Source organism: Amphiprion ocellaris, chromosome 17 (genome assembly GCF_022539595.1).
Source record: "Amphiprion ocellaris isolate individual 3 ecotype Okinawa chromosome 17, ASM2253959v1, whole genome shotgun sequence".
NCBI lineage: Eukaryota > Metazoa > Chordata > Actinopteri > Pomacentridae > Amphiprion > Amphiprion ocellaris.
In genome coordinates, this window is record NC_072782.1 from 6,786,167 (window position 1) to 6,801,583 (window position 15,417).

The window sequence follows — 15,417 nt, forward strand, 5'->3', positions numbered from 1 at the left end:
TTAAGACAAGATAAAACAGTAAACTTGTCAGACCATGAATCTCTCATTTTTGTTGATTTTTTTTTTTTAATTAAAAACTCTCAACTACTATGAAAACACCTGCATAGATTCATTTGAGCTTCACTTTAACTGAGACGATCTTTATATCTATTGTGTAAATGTACTTTATGCAACACAACATAGTGTAATGAATGTGTCTGCATTAGATCATTTGGCAACTGTGTCTATTTAGAAAATTATAAGAAAAGATCCATGTTGAACCAGATTCCACAGTCCAAATCAGTGGTCAGGGACACTTTCTAACTTAAGTGCAGAAACTAAGAAACCCAGTTATAACTAGACCCCATTTTCTAATGTGATCACATCAGATGTGTCACCTGACTAACAACAACATCACAGAGGAAGACCTGCCAAACATACAGAAAGTGGACTTGATTTCAATACAAAATCACAAAGAATCAACACCTATTACTGTACTTTACAGTGACAAATCACAAGTGTACTTTGATGTCAAAATGCATACCTGCTATGCAGAAAGTGCACAGATTGCCATGTCAGTATCAGTACAAACACCCATACTCAAACTGTCTTCATTTTGGTCTCAACTACACACCTGTAAAGTTTTGTGGCAATATGTTGCATTGTTGTGACATTATTGTGTTGAAAAATGTGTCCACTGACAGTGATATTGCTTCTTTGTTGTTCAAATACTAGATGTGTGTGTATAGTGTTATAATAATAATAATCATTTTTAGGCAAGCCCTTGGACCAGACAAATTACCTCTGTCTGGGGATGTCAAAGTGTGTACTGCTGCTTATGACAGTAAAAGATCAAAGATGTAACCTGTATAATCCTAAAATCTACCCTAAAACATGCTGGGAGTGTATGTTTGGATTGAAGGGACGGTGACCTCCTGTTCCTGAAACAACGGAGGCTGGTACCCCAGAGAACACTGGAAGGAGGATAAACCAGAAGAGGCATTAGTCAGGGAGTCATGTGCATACTCTGCCCACTGCAATTGAGAACTCTGGAAGGAGGGGTTTTCTGAGGAGATGGCAGGGAAGGAGAGTCTCCATCTTCTGACTGACCCACTCTACCTGGCCACTGGACTACAGGTGAAAACCTGAGGTTAAGCTGGCTGCGGCCAGAGAGCAGTACAGAAAGTCTTCCACACTTGTGGGGTGAACTGAAAGCCTCTGGCAGAATCAATGTCTGTAGGGATACAATGCAAGCAGAAAACTTGACTAAACATAATGTCAGCAGTTTCTTTGGCGGATGAGAGTTGGGGAATGGCTATGACGAGCAGATTTGGGAAAGCGGTCAAGTGGTGTTACCATTGGATGGAGACGGGCTGTTGACCAAGTCTAGCTATGTGGGACCACGGTCGTTAAGGATGAGGAAGAAGTTGTTGGAGACCAGACCTGGGTTAGTTGCAGGTCTTGTTGTGGGCACAGGCTGTATGAAAGATGGTCTCTGGCTCTCTGGGGGTGTCTTCGGTGAAAAACTGTCTGGAGAATATTAAGGGAACCAGATCCGTATGTCAGGACAAAGATGAATTGTCCGAATAGTAGGGCCCACCAATCTTGGTGAGAGTTTAGTCTCTTGGTAGGGTAAAAGGGTGAACACAGAATAAATATGCAAGGTATGAAGACTGGAGAAGGACTCAGGGGGAAGGGGAGAAGGAGAAGAGATTGACTGAAAACTAAGGCTTAAGCTACGGGGACAAAAATTTGTGGTGTTTCATGCTGTTTGATGTCTCCAGGAACACATTTTGCGATGATTAAACACACAGACAAAATGACTCAAGATGAAAACAATACCAGCCATACTGCCATGGCTGGTAATCTTTATTACTCAACAAAGAGAAAATCCCCAGTGCCAGCATTCCACAAAAGTCAGTCACATAATAGACAAACTAAGCTGGTTGTGGAGACTCCGTTCATGACACACTTACACAGAATAAAGTAATAAGTATCCACAAAGAAGGAAGCAGCAGGTGACACAAAGAAATCGCAAGCAGGTGGTTGGAGATGTTAAAGCACAGAGTTTCTCTGACAGAAAAGGAACAAAAAAAGAAGTGAAAATAAAAGAATAAGCCGAAGGGTTTAATTTTCCCAATGAGGATGCAAGTATTCCAGCAGATCACAAAAGCAGCCTCAAAATAATAATCAGCATAATAATAGATTTTATTTGTAAAGCACTTTACATTGTACAGCAATCTCCAAGTGCTAAGAATAAAATGATCAGAACCGACTGGGCTCAAAAGAAAGTGGGAAAGTATAGGCAGAGTTACAGAGGCAAAGGGCATATATCACTATGTGCCAAGGCAGGCGGCAGGTGCAGAGCATATCCTCCTGGTTTATCTGGTTTAGTCTGTTTCCCTTCAATCTTTGGCACAGAACTGCATGATTAAGATTTCCTTCAAAACAGAAATGGAAGTTCGATGAATAAAGAGAGTGCATTCTTTGGTCAGATGAGACTAAAATAAATTTTTCGGGGTCAGATGGGGCCCAGCATGTTTGGCATGAACCTGGCCAGCACTACCATAGTGAATGTATAGCCACGACAGTGAAGCAAAGAGGTCGGGATTGTGACAAGGCACAAAGGCATAAGACACAGGTGAGATGACATTCCCCTTCAATCCAGGAGAAGCTACCTGAAAAAGCCCAGACACTAAATTCAGAGAAACCAGGTGAAGACCTTCCAAGATAGTTGCTGTGAAGAGAGGATGCTGGGGTCACAGGGTAACTGTGTGGTTCAATATGTGACCACATGTAATGTGCTGCTGGAGTACTTCTGAAATGACATCTCTTGCTTTCACCTTATTTTGTGTTTTCCATTTGATGCCAGCCTCTGATTGGTTAACAGTGGTGTGACGGTTCTTAAAAATACATTTTGAATGAACATTAAACAGGCTGTATACTACATTAAACAGGTTGTTTAATGTAGTAATGGCCAAGAATCATCACTCATTAATGTATCTAAAGCATGGAAACAACCAAGAATTAGGCACTTAACTAAATTTAGGGTGATGATTTTCTTTATTATGTAACCTTAGATCCATTTTGAGGATGTTGCGAGGGGTGCACTGAAGTATTTGAATTCCTTCAAGATCTGCTTTCAAAAAAGCAAATCTGGGTCAGTGTAAAAATTCAACATAAAAAGTGCATGTTCTTTTGAACAGGTCAAAACTGAAACACAGTTGAGATATTTGAAGCACTTTCTATGATCTGTGCTTCATTGCTTTGAATATCTTTAGACCTTCTTCCTGTCAGTTAAAGCACACTGTTTACAAAAGCGTAAGCATAGATGAGCATCTCATGGGCAGTTTCTGTTGCATATCTGACCTCAAAGATCTTCTTTTGTCTGACCAGAAGAGTGCACTGATTCAATAAATAAACTATATAACATTCTTAAAGATTGTCACAACTTGAAAAAAATCAGTTTGAGGAAATAAAAGTCTTTGACATAAAGTCTCATCATAACCAAATAAACAATGCTCTATAACGAAGAATATAGTGTTTAGCTAATGTTTGTTCATTCCGGGAAAAAATTGTGGATCTCTTGTACATGTGTGTGCTGATGTCACAGGGTGTCAGAGACCCAGCTGCAGACAGAAAATACAACAGACCAGGATTACAATTTAAAGAGTTCATCACACAAAAGTTAGTCTTAGAAAATGGATGTGCAGGGAACTGGTGAGTGGGGATGACGGATTGAGGAAGGGACTGAGAGGTTGGGAAGTAAACAACAGAAACTTAACGGGAAGAAACAAACTGAAGTATGGGCATAAGGAAGACAATGGTGACCTCTGGGGGGGAACTGAGAAAACTACAAACAAGGGAGCTTCATTGTGGAAGGAAACCGGATGTGAGATCATGGCTCAAGGACATTTGTTGCAATGATTTCTAACTGTGGGGCCTGTATGTTACAATAAGTCTGAACTGTTGGGTGTTGCACAGTGGCATAGTGGTTAGCACTTTTGCCTTGCAGCTAGAAGATTTCCGGTTCACGTCCTGGCCTTCCCGGGATCTTTCTGCATGGAGTTTGCATGTTCTCCCTGTGCATACGTGGGTTTTCTCCGGGTACTCTGGCTTCCTCCCACAGTCCAAAAACATGCTGAGGTAACTCATAATACATAGATTCTTTTACTAACTGCTTATTTTGACTTTTAATTGACAGAGAAAATGTGAGAGCCTCTCACCACCGTTCTCCAGGGTCCATGATGATACATCTTGGTATGGCTGTGGGCATAGTGTAGCTTTTTTTTCTGTGCTGTGTGTGTGTTTCCTTTGGTTTGGGTCATCTATCAAAAATCCAATATGGACTGGATGCCAGGATTGGGTCAGGTTCTCAACAAGATCCAGCAGATATGGCGGAAGGATGACATCGTCTCCGGGTCAGAGGGTCAGAGGGTCAGAGGGTCAGAGGGTCAGAGGGCGTGCGATCCAACCTCCACTGAACCCAACTAGCACACACGTCCAGCACAACTTGTTCTTTGTTCAGTAGACTGTGATTCATGGTAATGTTTAGTAGGAGTGAGCTGCCACTTCTGGGTTAATCGTTTTTTCTCATGTTTAAGATAAGATAGTGAAGTAAGACTGTGTTTTTCCAATGTTTACCAATGTTTGTTTTGTCAGGCCAGTCTTGCTCAAGAGAATAGTGGGGCTTTTTGTTTATTATTTTGGTCTTGCTCACTCTGAAGTTAAACACCACCACTACTTTGTTTTTGTTCAGTCACATCCTTTGTTGGCACTTCACATTAATCGCAAATAAATGATTAATTTTTCTGAGATAACGCATTGTGTGGCTGCTTGGGACCAGTGAAGGATGGTTTATCATGTTTCATTCCAGCAACCCCTGGGCTGGGCGTACCATTAATTGGGGGCTCGTCTATTGAGCAGAGTCTTGACTGCAACACCTTACAGAAAGCTGTGCTGCAGGCCCATGAACTTGTTCCTGAGACATATAGGCAAAAATTTAGGAACTGTGAAAAAAATGCCAACCAGACTTATGTTGAGTTTGTGCGCGAGAAAAGCGGTTTGTTTGACAAGTGGTGCCAAGCATGTAATGTTAAAACTTCAGAAGAGATACGAGTTATCTCTGCTCAAGAAACGTAAAAAATGTTTGCCGGAGCGCATAATTGTATATTTGAATGAGTAAAAAGTGGCCTCTGTTACAAAAGCAGCTGTTCTAGCCAAGGAGTTTATTCTGATTCATAAAAGTGTGTTTTCTTCACAGTCATCTCGTAGTCAAAATTTTGTGTCCCCATGGTTGCCGGTGACAGTTTCTACCGCCATGAGTCAGGTTATTTAATTACAGTCTGTCCAGCTCTAAAAAAGAAAGGTCAGTCCAAACCAAACAAACCGCACGCGGGTGTGTCTGATTAAAACTGCGTCTTCACCTGAAGTGCATTCTGCACCTTCTGAGGGTAACATTTCTGAAGTTGATGCTTGTTTCAAGCCGCTCGTTGCTCAGGGCTTTGCTTCTGTGACAGGGGAGGAAAAAGAAAAGGTGCCAATAAAAATCCTCTGTGTCGGGCACCTGGATGGTGCCCGACACAGCGGCCTGGGTTCGATTCCCGCTCACTGCCCTTTGCTGCATGCCTTTCCTCTACTCTTCTCCCTCCTTTCCTGTCTGTCTTCACTGTGCCTATCTAAAAAAGGCCAAAAATATCACTTTAAAAAAATAAATGAATAGATCCTCCGAGTTGAGCGATGTCCTGCCACTGTCGACCAAGACTTCATGTGGTTCTGATGTGTTAGTGTGGGGCATCAGGATGACTGTGTTGAGAGCCCCGTTGCATAAGGTATATTTGCAGGTGACAGGACAGGTAAAAGTAGCCGTGTGTTTGCAGTTTCCAATTAGTGGTGTCTCGTTAATTTTAGGTAATGATTTAGCTTGAGGAAACATTTTTTTCTCACCCCATGGTTGCTGATGTTCCGATCCCCGTCTCGTCCGTGGTCGCTCCTGCTGACCCCTCTGATCCAAATCTGTTCCCACCGTTACACGTGCAGAGGCTCGTAAACTGGGTGAAATTGTGGATTTGTTTGAGTTGTTCATGACCACTTTAGATGAGAGTGAGAAATCTGGTTTTGCTGCAGATGTTGTAAAAACTGAAAAGTCCAAATGTAAAAATGACACTTCTCTGTTCCCTGGTGACACAGAGTTAACTCTCAATGTGAACCGTGACACGTTGATAACTGCTCAGAGACATGGTCCGACTCTAACTCTGTGTTTGATTCATCCAACCAAGGCAAAAAGCCTAAAGGAAAAGTACATTATAATGATATAAAACAAAGCAGCAACAAATCTTTACATTTGATGACATTCACTACATGTGGTATCAAGATGATGTGGTAATTGGGATGAGTAGGACTCTCTATGTGCTGTTGAATTATGTTTCATTCAGTTTGTTAAATTTCACAATAAAAGATAATAAAACATACAACACTATAACACATATCTCCATACTCCTTTTTTCCAAAGGACTAAGAGTGTGAGCTGATTCATGGTGATTCACTGATTTACTGATGATCCAAGTCTTTCTACAAGTCAGACAAATCTGAAACTCTGACATTTTTTTCCCACAAACTTATTGAGATGATATGTAGATGTCTTTCAAGTTACAATTTTGCATTGTATGTATCTAGTATTCATGGGTCAGAACTCATGCCTGACAAAATATGGAGAATAAAATTCAAATCAAATGAATGTTGTAATCATACTGTAAACAACAAAGACTGGAAAAAATTGGTACTTCTTCTGAAAGTTGTACTTAACAGTGTTGTCTGACAAACCATGATTAGCAATTTGCGCTGACAGTCACTGTGTATTAAAAAGCTAAGACAGACTGTATTTTTAAAATATTTCTAAGATGACTGAAAACAAGATTGCACAAGCCTCGTGATTTGCTGCTCAAAACTGAGATTACTGTCAAACCAGACACCAAGATTGTTTTACAACAGGCTTGACGTGATCCAAGAGGAACCAGCTAATGTCAGAAACTGTTTAGTCATATGCTGTTACCCGAAACCAAAAATAAGTCCTATGTATGTCATAATTAAAAGTAATTCTGGTACCCCGAAAAAACAGAAAAGTCAATGCCCAGCAATATGCTGCAATTTCTACGCATAAGGCCTCAGCAGTCACTACTTCTTTATTGCATGATTACCTAAATACTCTGTAAGTTAGACTTCACCTATCTTTGTTTTGTTCAGTCAACTCCAAACCTGTACAGTTTTGTGCGACAATCACGCTACTGCATATAATAAAATTCGACAGATTGACAAACCTGCCTGTCAAAAAACTCATTCCTGCTACAGTAGGTGTCTCAAGGAAGACATTTTGCCACGATGAAACACATAGACAAGCAGACTCACAATGTGAAATGATTATTACTCAATAAAGCGATTTCCTCAGTTTCAGCTTTCCACTAAAATCAGTCACATAAGACAAACTAATCTGGCTGCAGAGACTCTGTGACAAACCTACACAGAACAAAGGAATGTTCAGTAACTACACAAAAGGAAGTAACAAGGGACACAAAGACGCCACAAGCAGGAAGAGACTGTTAGAAATGTCAAGGTACATAGTTTCTGTCTGATTGAAAAAGTACAATTATCAAGTTGTACATGAGGCAAAGTTGAGGTATAAAAATCACAGATGCTTCAGAGGAAGGATTTGGTCTTCCCAAGAAGGAGGCAGGCATTATAGCACTTTACAAAAGCAGCCTTTGAATAAAATGAGTCGAGCCAAAAGAAATTTAAAAGGCAGAACTTTAGTGACGGAAGTGTATGCCCAAAAGGGGTTTTCCTTTACAGAGGAATTTTTGGCAACCCCTGAAGAAGGCAGCTCAAAAAAATAAAAGATAAATACATTACCTGTCCTAAGGCTAATGCTGGATAAGCCTGATAAGCTGCATTGTTTTGACTTAGCTTAAATGGTCAACGGTGAAGCTGACACCAACTAGATCTTAGTTTTACAATCCAGACTCAGGCTGTGCAGCTCTCCAGACCAGCAGGTGTAATTTATACTCTAAACAACTGGTTTGTAGTCTGCCAGAAAAAAACTGCAGGAAAATGCACAATTTTCTGTCAGATAAGGTAACAAACTCATTGTCTTTACTGTATACAGACCAATCATGCCTCCTATTCAGTATTGCCACCCCCAAAGGTCCAATCTTAGCCAGGACAAACCATGTCAACAGTCTAGAACTACAGTCAAGTGCAAAATAAAAAAAGCAAAATATCATCGTTAAATTGAAATAGTAACTATCATAATCCACTGAGTCAGTCTCGTGGTTATGTAGATGTTGAGATGTTTCACTAGATATTGGAAAATGCTGACCTGATGGTGACGTTATACAAAAGGTAGGTTTAGAAAGTGGTGGATCGACGGATGGAAACCCTCCAAAGAATAAAGTGTGTGCAGGATTTTTGTGGGCTTGTTCAAATTCATACTAATACTTACCAAAAAAATTACGGTAAAGACATTCAGGACACATGCAGGTCAGCTCTATGGGCTGAATGTTGTAGGAACTTTAAAAGTACAACTAAACATGAAAATGAACTACAACTAAAAACCACAGTGATCAAAGCTTAATTCTCTTTTTTGGGATGACAGATGTGTTCAAAAGATGTCCAATGATGAGATGTGAAGAGGTGCTGAATACCTGCATGTTCTGTGTGACTATTTGCTGATACTGTACAGTTTCTGGAAAGCTGAGAGGGATGATTTAAAGAAAGAATAATTTATTCTATTTCAGTTTCTCCAATGCAAACTAGGATTATGAAATCTCAGTTGTGTTTCAGTGTGGCCACAGGGTTGTATATATACAGTAAGATGTAGTCTTAAAGAGAGTGAAAAAGGCGAAAGAGAGCATGCTGAGCTGGATATGATGGCGTTTTTAAGTGTGTCTTTTCACAGATCTCTTTCAAATAAAAGACATCTAGCTTTTGCACCTTGGTGAGGAACTGAATGTGAAACTTGACTAATATTAGCATATAGAAAAAACTGTTCTGCTATGCTGGAAAGCTGAAAATACATCTTATCACAAAAGCACAGTGTTTTTTGTGTGTTTGATAGGGGCCACAGTGGGCAGGTGCACCAAGTCAAATATAAGCTGCATTTAGAGTTTCCTCACAGATGCGAGGAGGGAAGACTTTCAGCTTCAGGATGGCCGTGTTCACGTTTGTGTTGCTTGTCTCTATTGGTCTCCAAGGATGTGGTAAGACGATGAAAATATTGTCAACTTAAATAATTTTTTTATTTTATTTTTTGAATCTTAAATGCTCAACATTTCTGTCTGCAGTTCTGACTTTGACTTATGATATTGATGGTTTGCGAAGTGTTCCAGATGATTCTAAAGTAAGTGATGATTTTTTTTAAGAATTCCAACAGAAGTGTGTTTTGCATTTCTCTGATTATCAAGTGCAAGTTTTACAATGTGTCTATCATTCAACTTACTAAAACAGGAGTGATAAACAACAAATATTGTTTTAAGAGATGTAACTATGAAGAAACTCAGGGAATTAATGCATTCTTATGGTTTGCAAAATCATTTTGAGTGTTAAATTGCATTTTATAATGCATTCATGTTCCTATTTTGGAGTAGTACAGTATGATATTTCAACACCACTGTTCCATTTGCAGTGAAATTAGAAGCAACAGGACAAACAGTGTTGGCTTTCTACAGAGAAAACAGTGATTTGCATTTGTTCAAAATCAGGAAGTCTGTTGCAATCCTTTCTCTTCAAGAAGCTACAAAGATAAAACTTTGACACAATATTCTAAAGTTTGAATTCTACTGTAACTGATGTAGCTACAACTGAGGTTCTTTCTTTTCAGACTGGGGATGTCTGCAAAGACTGCACCCAAATATTTGAACTCCTTGTTGACCTGCTTTCCAATGCAGACCTCCAGGTGAGTACAATAGTTGGTTGAGCAGCAAACACATTCCTGAGTGTTCAAATTTGCTTACTGATAACATTATCAATATCGTGTATGTCCATATTCTCAAGTCAATATTAAAATATACACTGTGCTACTGCAAGTATCTGCTCAGAGCTGTGGTTGAATAGTTTTCATTAAATGATAAAAAATGCTTTAAATTCCAGGAATTATTTCATCAATTGAAGCACATTCTTCACATTCAGAGATACAAACAATCTGTAATCAGTCGTGTATGTCGAGGAGTGTACATGATTGAAAAAAAGGTTTTTTTTTGTACAAAACCACTTCCTGTTTTCAATGTTTAACAAAAGTTGAAATGAAATTTCAGAGAGCTTTCGTTTCTCACCTGACCTTGAGGATCCTCTTTTTTCTGAGCCTGATCTGGTTTGTGGAGAGTCCCATCTGAGTCCAAAGACAGAAAGCATAAATTCTAGATGCTTGATTGACTGTTCAGAGTCAAGCATCATTATAGAAAGAAAACTTGTCACTTATGGTTCATTTTGCAAAAATGCTAGGTTGGGACTGGAAAGCTGAGAATAAATATGCAAGATTTGCTCAGTTCCTCTTTCCTTCTTTTACCAAGTAAACAGTAATTTATTTACATACACGCATTACATATACACAGTGCTTCACCAGGCAAAGATAACAACAAAAAGTTTATGACATGAGACCTGTTTTGTAGTATGGATGAACAATTCGCTAGAATTTTGAGAATACATTCCTGTATTGTTTTACAAATTATATTTAAGAATTACAGCTCCAAACCACTGGAAAATTAAACAGTGCAGAGATAGCTGCAATAAAAATGTTCAGTGAAAGACCCATGGGCTTTAAAATGCCACCACAACTCCCATTCACCTCCACTGTACTGGCATGGCAGCAAAAATCCAGTATCCATGACCCGTAAAAGTGAACCTGCCAAATATTCATAAAACTCCAAATTTGACAGCTATTAGATGAATAAACAAATAACACATTCTAAAAATAAATATGTGCACAAACATGTAAATTAAACAATAAATTAAGAAGGGGCTTCATTAAATAATTAAAACTTCACCCAGCAGGGAGGTTATTTACACAAAATTACAGAAATTGCATTTTTCAGGGTGTGATTTTCACCATAAAAACAAACTTGAGAGTTGTCTAGCCTACTAATACTCAGCCAGTCAAATGCCACATACTGAAGTTAGCCAGCTAGCTCATGATAGCTTTGAGCCACAACACAGCTCAAGTACATGAAGCTAAAAAACAAAATAGCTTCTATTATAAACAAAAAACTGTCCACAGATACAACCGTTAAAGTAGCACAACGAAACTACAGATGCTAACCGTATTGATGCTACCGAGCTAGCCCGCTAGCCTACCTCGCTTTGGGAGAGGTTTGGCATTAAGAGTTGCTGCCAGTGCCATAAATTTGTTTTAAATTCAATTACCTTGACAGGCTTTGTGGTTTTGAAGATGTTCTGCGTAGAAAGCTCGGTATTACGACCGAAAAAGTGACTTTTCTTCCTCAGTTTCTCAGGAGTTCGCTTGGCTAGCTAACTGACGGTGAGTCTGAGAGGAGTTCTGTGATTGGCTGGGAGATGAGAGGGCGGAAGTCAAGATTAATTAAATTAAATTTAAAAATTAAATGGAAGATTTTTTCATGTGTATTTTGTGTATATATGTTTGTACGGTGTCCTTGCGTGCTGAGAAAGGCGTCTTCAAATAGAATTTATTATTGTTATTATTATTATTATTAGTAGTAGTAGTAGTAGTATTAGTAGTAGTAGTAGTAGTAGTAGTAGTAGTAGTAGTAAAACTATATTAATAGAAGTAGATACGATTCATTAAGTTAGGTAATTACTTGACCATTTATGATTTTACTCGTATGCATTATCAGTTAAAACAGATAAGATTACCCCTCAAGAATAAATAATAATAATAATAATTAAACTAAATATGACATCTTGGAAAGGGGCATTTCCTTCCACAAAATGATAGTTTCAAGTCATTTTTTTTATCGAGACAAAGGCAATAAAGGCAATAATGTAAAATAATCATTTAAATTTTCATATATTGACACTGCTAATACCACAGATGCATCACTCAAAACTCCAGTATTTCCACATTTTCTACAAACAAACACACCTGTTGTTTGGGGGTGTTTTTTGTTCAAACTAAGAGACAACCTCCCACAGGACTCTCATGTCATTTGTTTTTTTTTTATATACATATATACATATGTGTTTATGTTTGTTAGTAATTACAGAGGATCATTTCAAATCAGACCAACATAATGATTTTAATGCTATTTAGAGATTAGCATGGCTACTATCACCACGAAAAGGGCTGAAATGAAAACTGGCCTTTGTTTATTCTGAGGTAAAAGCTAAAAGTTTTACTCCAACCTCCACCAGTTAGGGACTGCTTTTATTTTGAACTTCGACTGTGTTTCGCAAAGGGGAAAATATATCTCCAGTAATCGTAGCCACTTCTTTACACTAGAAAAAGATCATGGGTGAGATTGAATCTCTGTGCGACCATCTGCCTGGACCAGCTGCTGTCAAAGTCTGCAAAGACGAGGTGGAGAAGATGCTCCCAGTGGCCATCAACTTCATGACTGTTGTTGTCGTAAGTTTGAAGCTGGATCCAGATTAAAACAGAAACTGTGTTTCTGAAGCTGTTCTTCATGAATGTTGTTTCCTTTATTCTTTCTAGAAACCAGCAGAGGTTTGCAAGATCATCGGTCTCTGTAACTCTTGTGACAGTCGTGAGAAGATGCTCAGGTACTTTGTCCAGGAGGCACTACAGTCTGCAGTGACAAGTGACAATGTGAGTAACTTCAAAAAGGAATCTTACTGTATGTGAAAAGGTCAACTTGTGCTTCACTCCAGTGCTGTTTGTGTCTGTCTATCAGGTGCAGCCCACAACACAATGCTCCTTCTGCATTTTTCTTGTCAAGACTTTGGAGGATTTGCTGCCAAAAGAAAGGACCGAGGTGAGTCGTGGTAACACGGTGAAGAAACTGAACAAACACCTCTTTGATGCCTAAATGTCACCAGACAACACTGCTGATGGTATACGACTCTCCGTTTCACTGCAGGGCGCTGTCATCAAGCTGCTCGAGGAGATTTGTCACATTTTGCCCTCCACCTACCGCGACCAGTGCGAGGCCGTCATCGGCAAGTTCAGCAAGACGGTGCTGGATGCGATCCTGAGCTACGCCACGCCTCAGACCATCTGTGCCCTCATCCACCTGTGTAAAGGGCAGGAGGCCGCTTTTGTAGGTCGGTTTGCCTCATCTCGTTGTCACTGAGGTTCACTCATGGCTGAAAAGTTGTGAAATTTCAGAGGAGAGAGACAAAAGTTTCAAACTGGCTCCTTAACACCCTCTAACTTGCAAAAATATATTTACTTGCAGTGTTTCTGTGCTAGATATTCAATAGTTTGTGACGATAAGGAAGCCATCTTAAATATTGAGTGGCAATAAGTCTTCAACAAATCACATTCTCCATGTACTATTTTATGACAATTTCCAATATCATACAGAATGTTAGAAAGCCACGACACACTATATAGTAGATATCATAGATGTACCCCAGTCTTGTTCACATTAAATTGGTAGATTCCCGTTCCCAAGAACCCTATACAGTCCCCAAATCTTCCATCCATCCATCCATTTTCTACCGCTTATCCGGGGTCGGGTCACAGAGGCAGGTCATTCCAGATGTCCCTCCCCCTTTCCAGCTCTTCCTGGGGGATCCCAAGACGTTCCCAGGCCAGACGAGATACATAATCCCTCCAGCGAGTTCTGGGTCTACCCCGGGGTCTCCTCCCAGGCGGACATGTTCGCAAAACCTCCAAAGGAAGTCTCCCCGGAGGCATCAGAATCAGATGTCCAAACCACCTCAACTGGCTCCTTTCGACATGAAGGAGCAGTGGCTCCCTCCAGACGTCTGAGCTTCTCACCCTATCTCTAATGCTCATCACAGTTTTTTCTCTAATTAGCCTCACTGATCAGTGGTTTTCTTAGAGCTACACAGCTGTTTAGTCCCAATCCCTGGAATTCCCTTTGCATTGCACATGTGGAAATACTCTTACTTTCACTATTAAACATAGCCGTGAGTTCTACTGTTGATTTCCTACGATCATCCAAGAATTTGTTTCGACCACATTTGTTCCTCAAAGATGATGGTTCACCACTATCCTTCCAGGTTTTGATAATGCATCGGACGGTTCTTAACCTGATTTTAGTAGTTTCAGAAATCTCCTTAGTTGTTTTCTTTGCTTAATGCAGGTCAATAATTTGACCCTTCTGAGACAGATTAACATCCTTTCCATGACCACAGGATATGTCTTCCAACATGGTTGTTTCAGAAATGAGAAGCTCCTTGCTGCATCAGCTAGAGTTAAATAAGTTGTTGCAGCTGAAACATATTCATCAGTAATTATCCAATGGAAGGCTCTTACCTGTTTGCTTAGTTAATTCCAGGTGGTGACTTTTTTGGGACAGGCAGTGTATTTTAAAACAGATATAACTTGTTACCGCCTCTATAAGTTGAGGCCTTCTTCTGCTTATCATAGCAGAAATACCACAACAGCAACTAAACATTGAGTCATACTGGACTTAAAAGTCATACTGGTGTGTCATTTGCTTGGCAGGTTTAAGTGGCTAAAAAACAAAATACATTTGATCACATTTTAGAAGATGACTCAATCTAAAAGGAATGTGTTTTCCGTTAAACTCACAGATCCATGCACTTTGGCGTCGTACAGGTGCAGAGACATGAAGACCGCCCTCAAATGTGGAGTAAGTACATCAAAATGAAACTACCTGTTTATCGTATAGATGCTCAGTGGTGAAAATGTTTCATTTATCTACTTTGTGCAGACTTTGTTCTACTGCCAGAAATTTGCCGGGAAGCCTCTGAGCTACAACACACTCTAAAATCTTGAGGTAAGTGAAATCTTAAGACAGGAATTAAAATAGGTAATAAAATGTTACACAACAGTGCATAAAATATCAAATTTCTCTTTCCAGGGTGGATCAAAAATATGAGTCAACCTCGTGGACGATCTTTCCGCATCAAGCTGCAAGTGTTTTCCAACTGCTCCACGTTCTGATAGTATTCCTTTCATGTCCTGATTTGACATGTTACAGCATTTTGTGATTTAGCGCCTGCTTTGAGTGAAGAAATCCATAGTTTAACAAAATACAGGGAATTTCTGAACTTCAGCCGCAAAGATATAAACGCTTTACTGGATCAAATGGTTAAATCCTTAACAGTTACTTTGTTTTTTACACTTTTGTACTAACCAAATAGTATTTTATACATCAACTTTCCTGACTTCATCAGCTTTAACAAGGTGTTTTCTTGTAATCTTTAAGAAAATTAGCATATAAAGTATGCGACATGGCTGTGATAGGACTGCTTTATCAATAAAAGTGCCATCTGTGTTTGTTGTGCTTCTATCAATTC

At 39.4% G+C, this 15,417-nt stretch overlaps 1 protein-coding gene across 1 annotated transcript; it reads left to right on the top strand.

The window, feature by feature from the left end:
* The first annotated feature begins 9,088 nt into the window (after nt 1-9,088).
* LOC111570736 (prosaposin-like) lies at nt 9,089-15,395 on the top strand. Its single transcript, XM_023273656.3, has 10 exons — nt 9,089-9,230; nt 9,315-9,370; nt 9,851-9,925; nt 12,443-12,568; nt 12,656-12,769; nt 12,855-12,935; nt 13,041-13,224; nt 14,689-14,747; nt 14,829-14,894; nt 14,979-15,395. Exons 1-9 carry the CDS (start codon nt 9,149-9,151, stop codon nt 14,883-14,885), a joined length of 834 nt encoding a protein of 277 aa, XP_023129424.2. The 5' UTR covers nt 9,089-9,148; the 3' UTR covers nt 14,886-14,894; nt 14,979-15,395.
* Nucleotides 15,396-15,417: the final 22 nt, after the last annotated feature.

Excerpts from the sequence above, each read along its gene's own strand:
- LOC111570736 (XM_023273656.3), top strand. The coding sequence starts at position 9,149 with ATGCGAGGAGGGAAGACTTTCAGCTTCAGGATGGCCGTGTTCACGTTT. Across the intron at positions 9,926-12,442 it reads TTTCCAATGCAGACCTCCAG|AAAAAGATCATGGGTGAGAT; the intron begins GTGAGTACAATA and ends TCTTTACACTAG. Across the intron at positions 12,936-13,040 it reads TGCCAAAAGAAAGGACCGAG|GGCGCTGTCATCAAGCTGCT; the intron begins GTGAGTCGTGGT and ends GTTTCACTGCAG.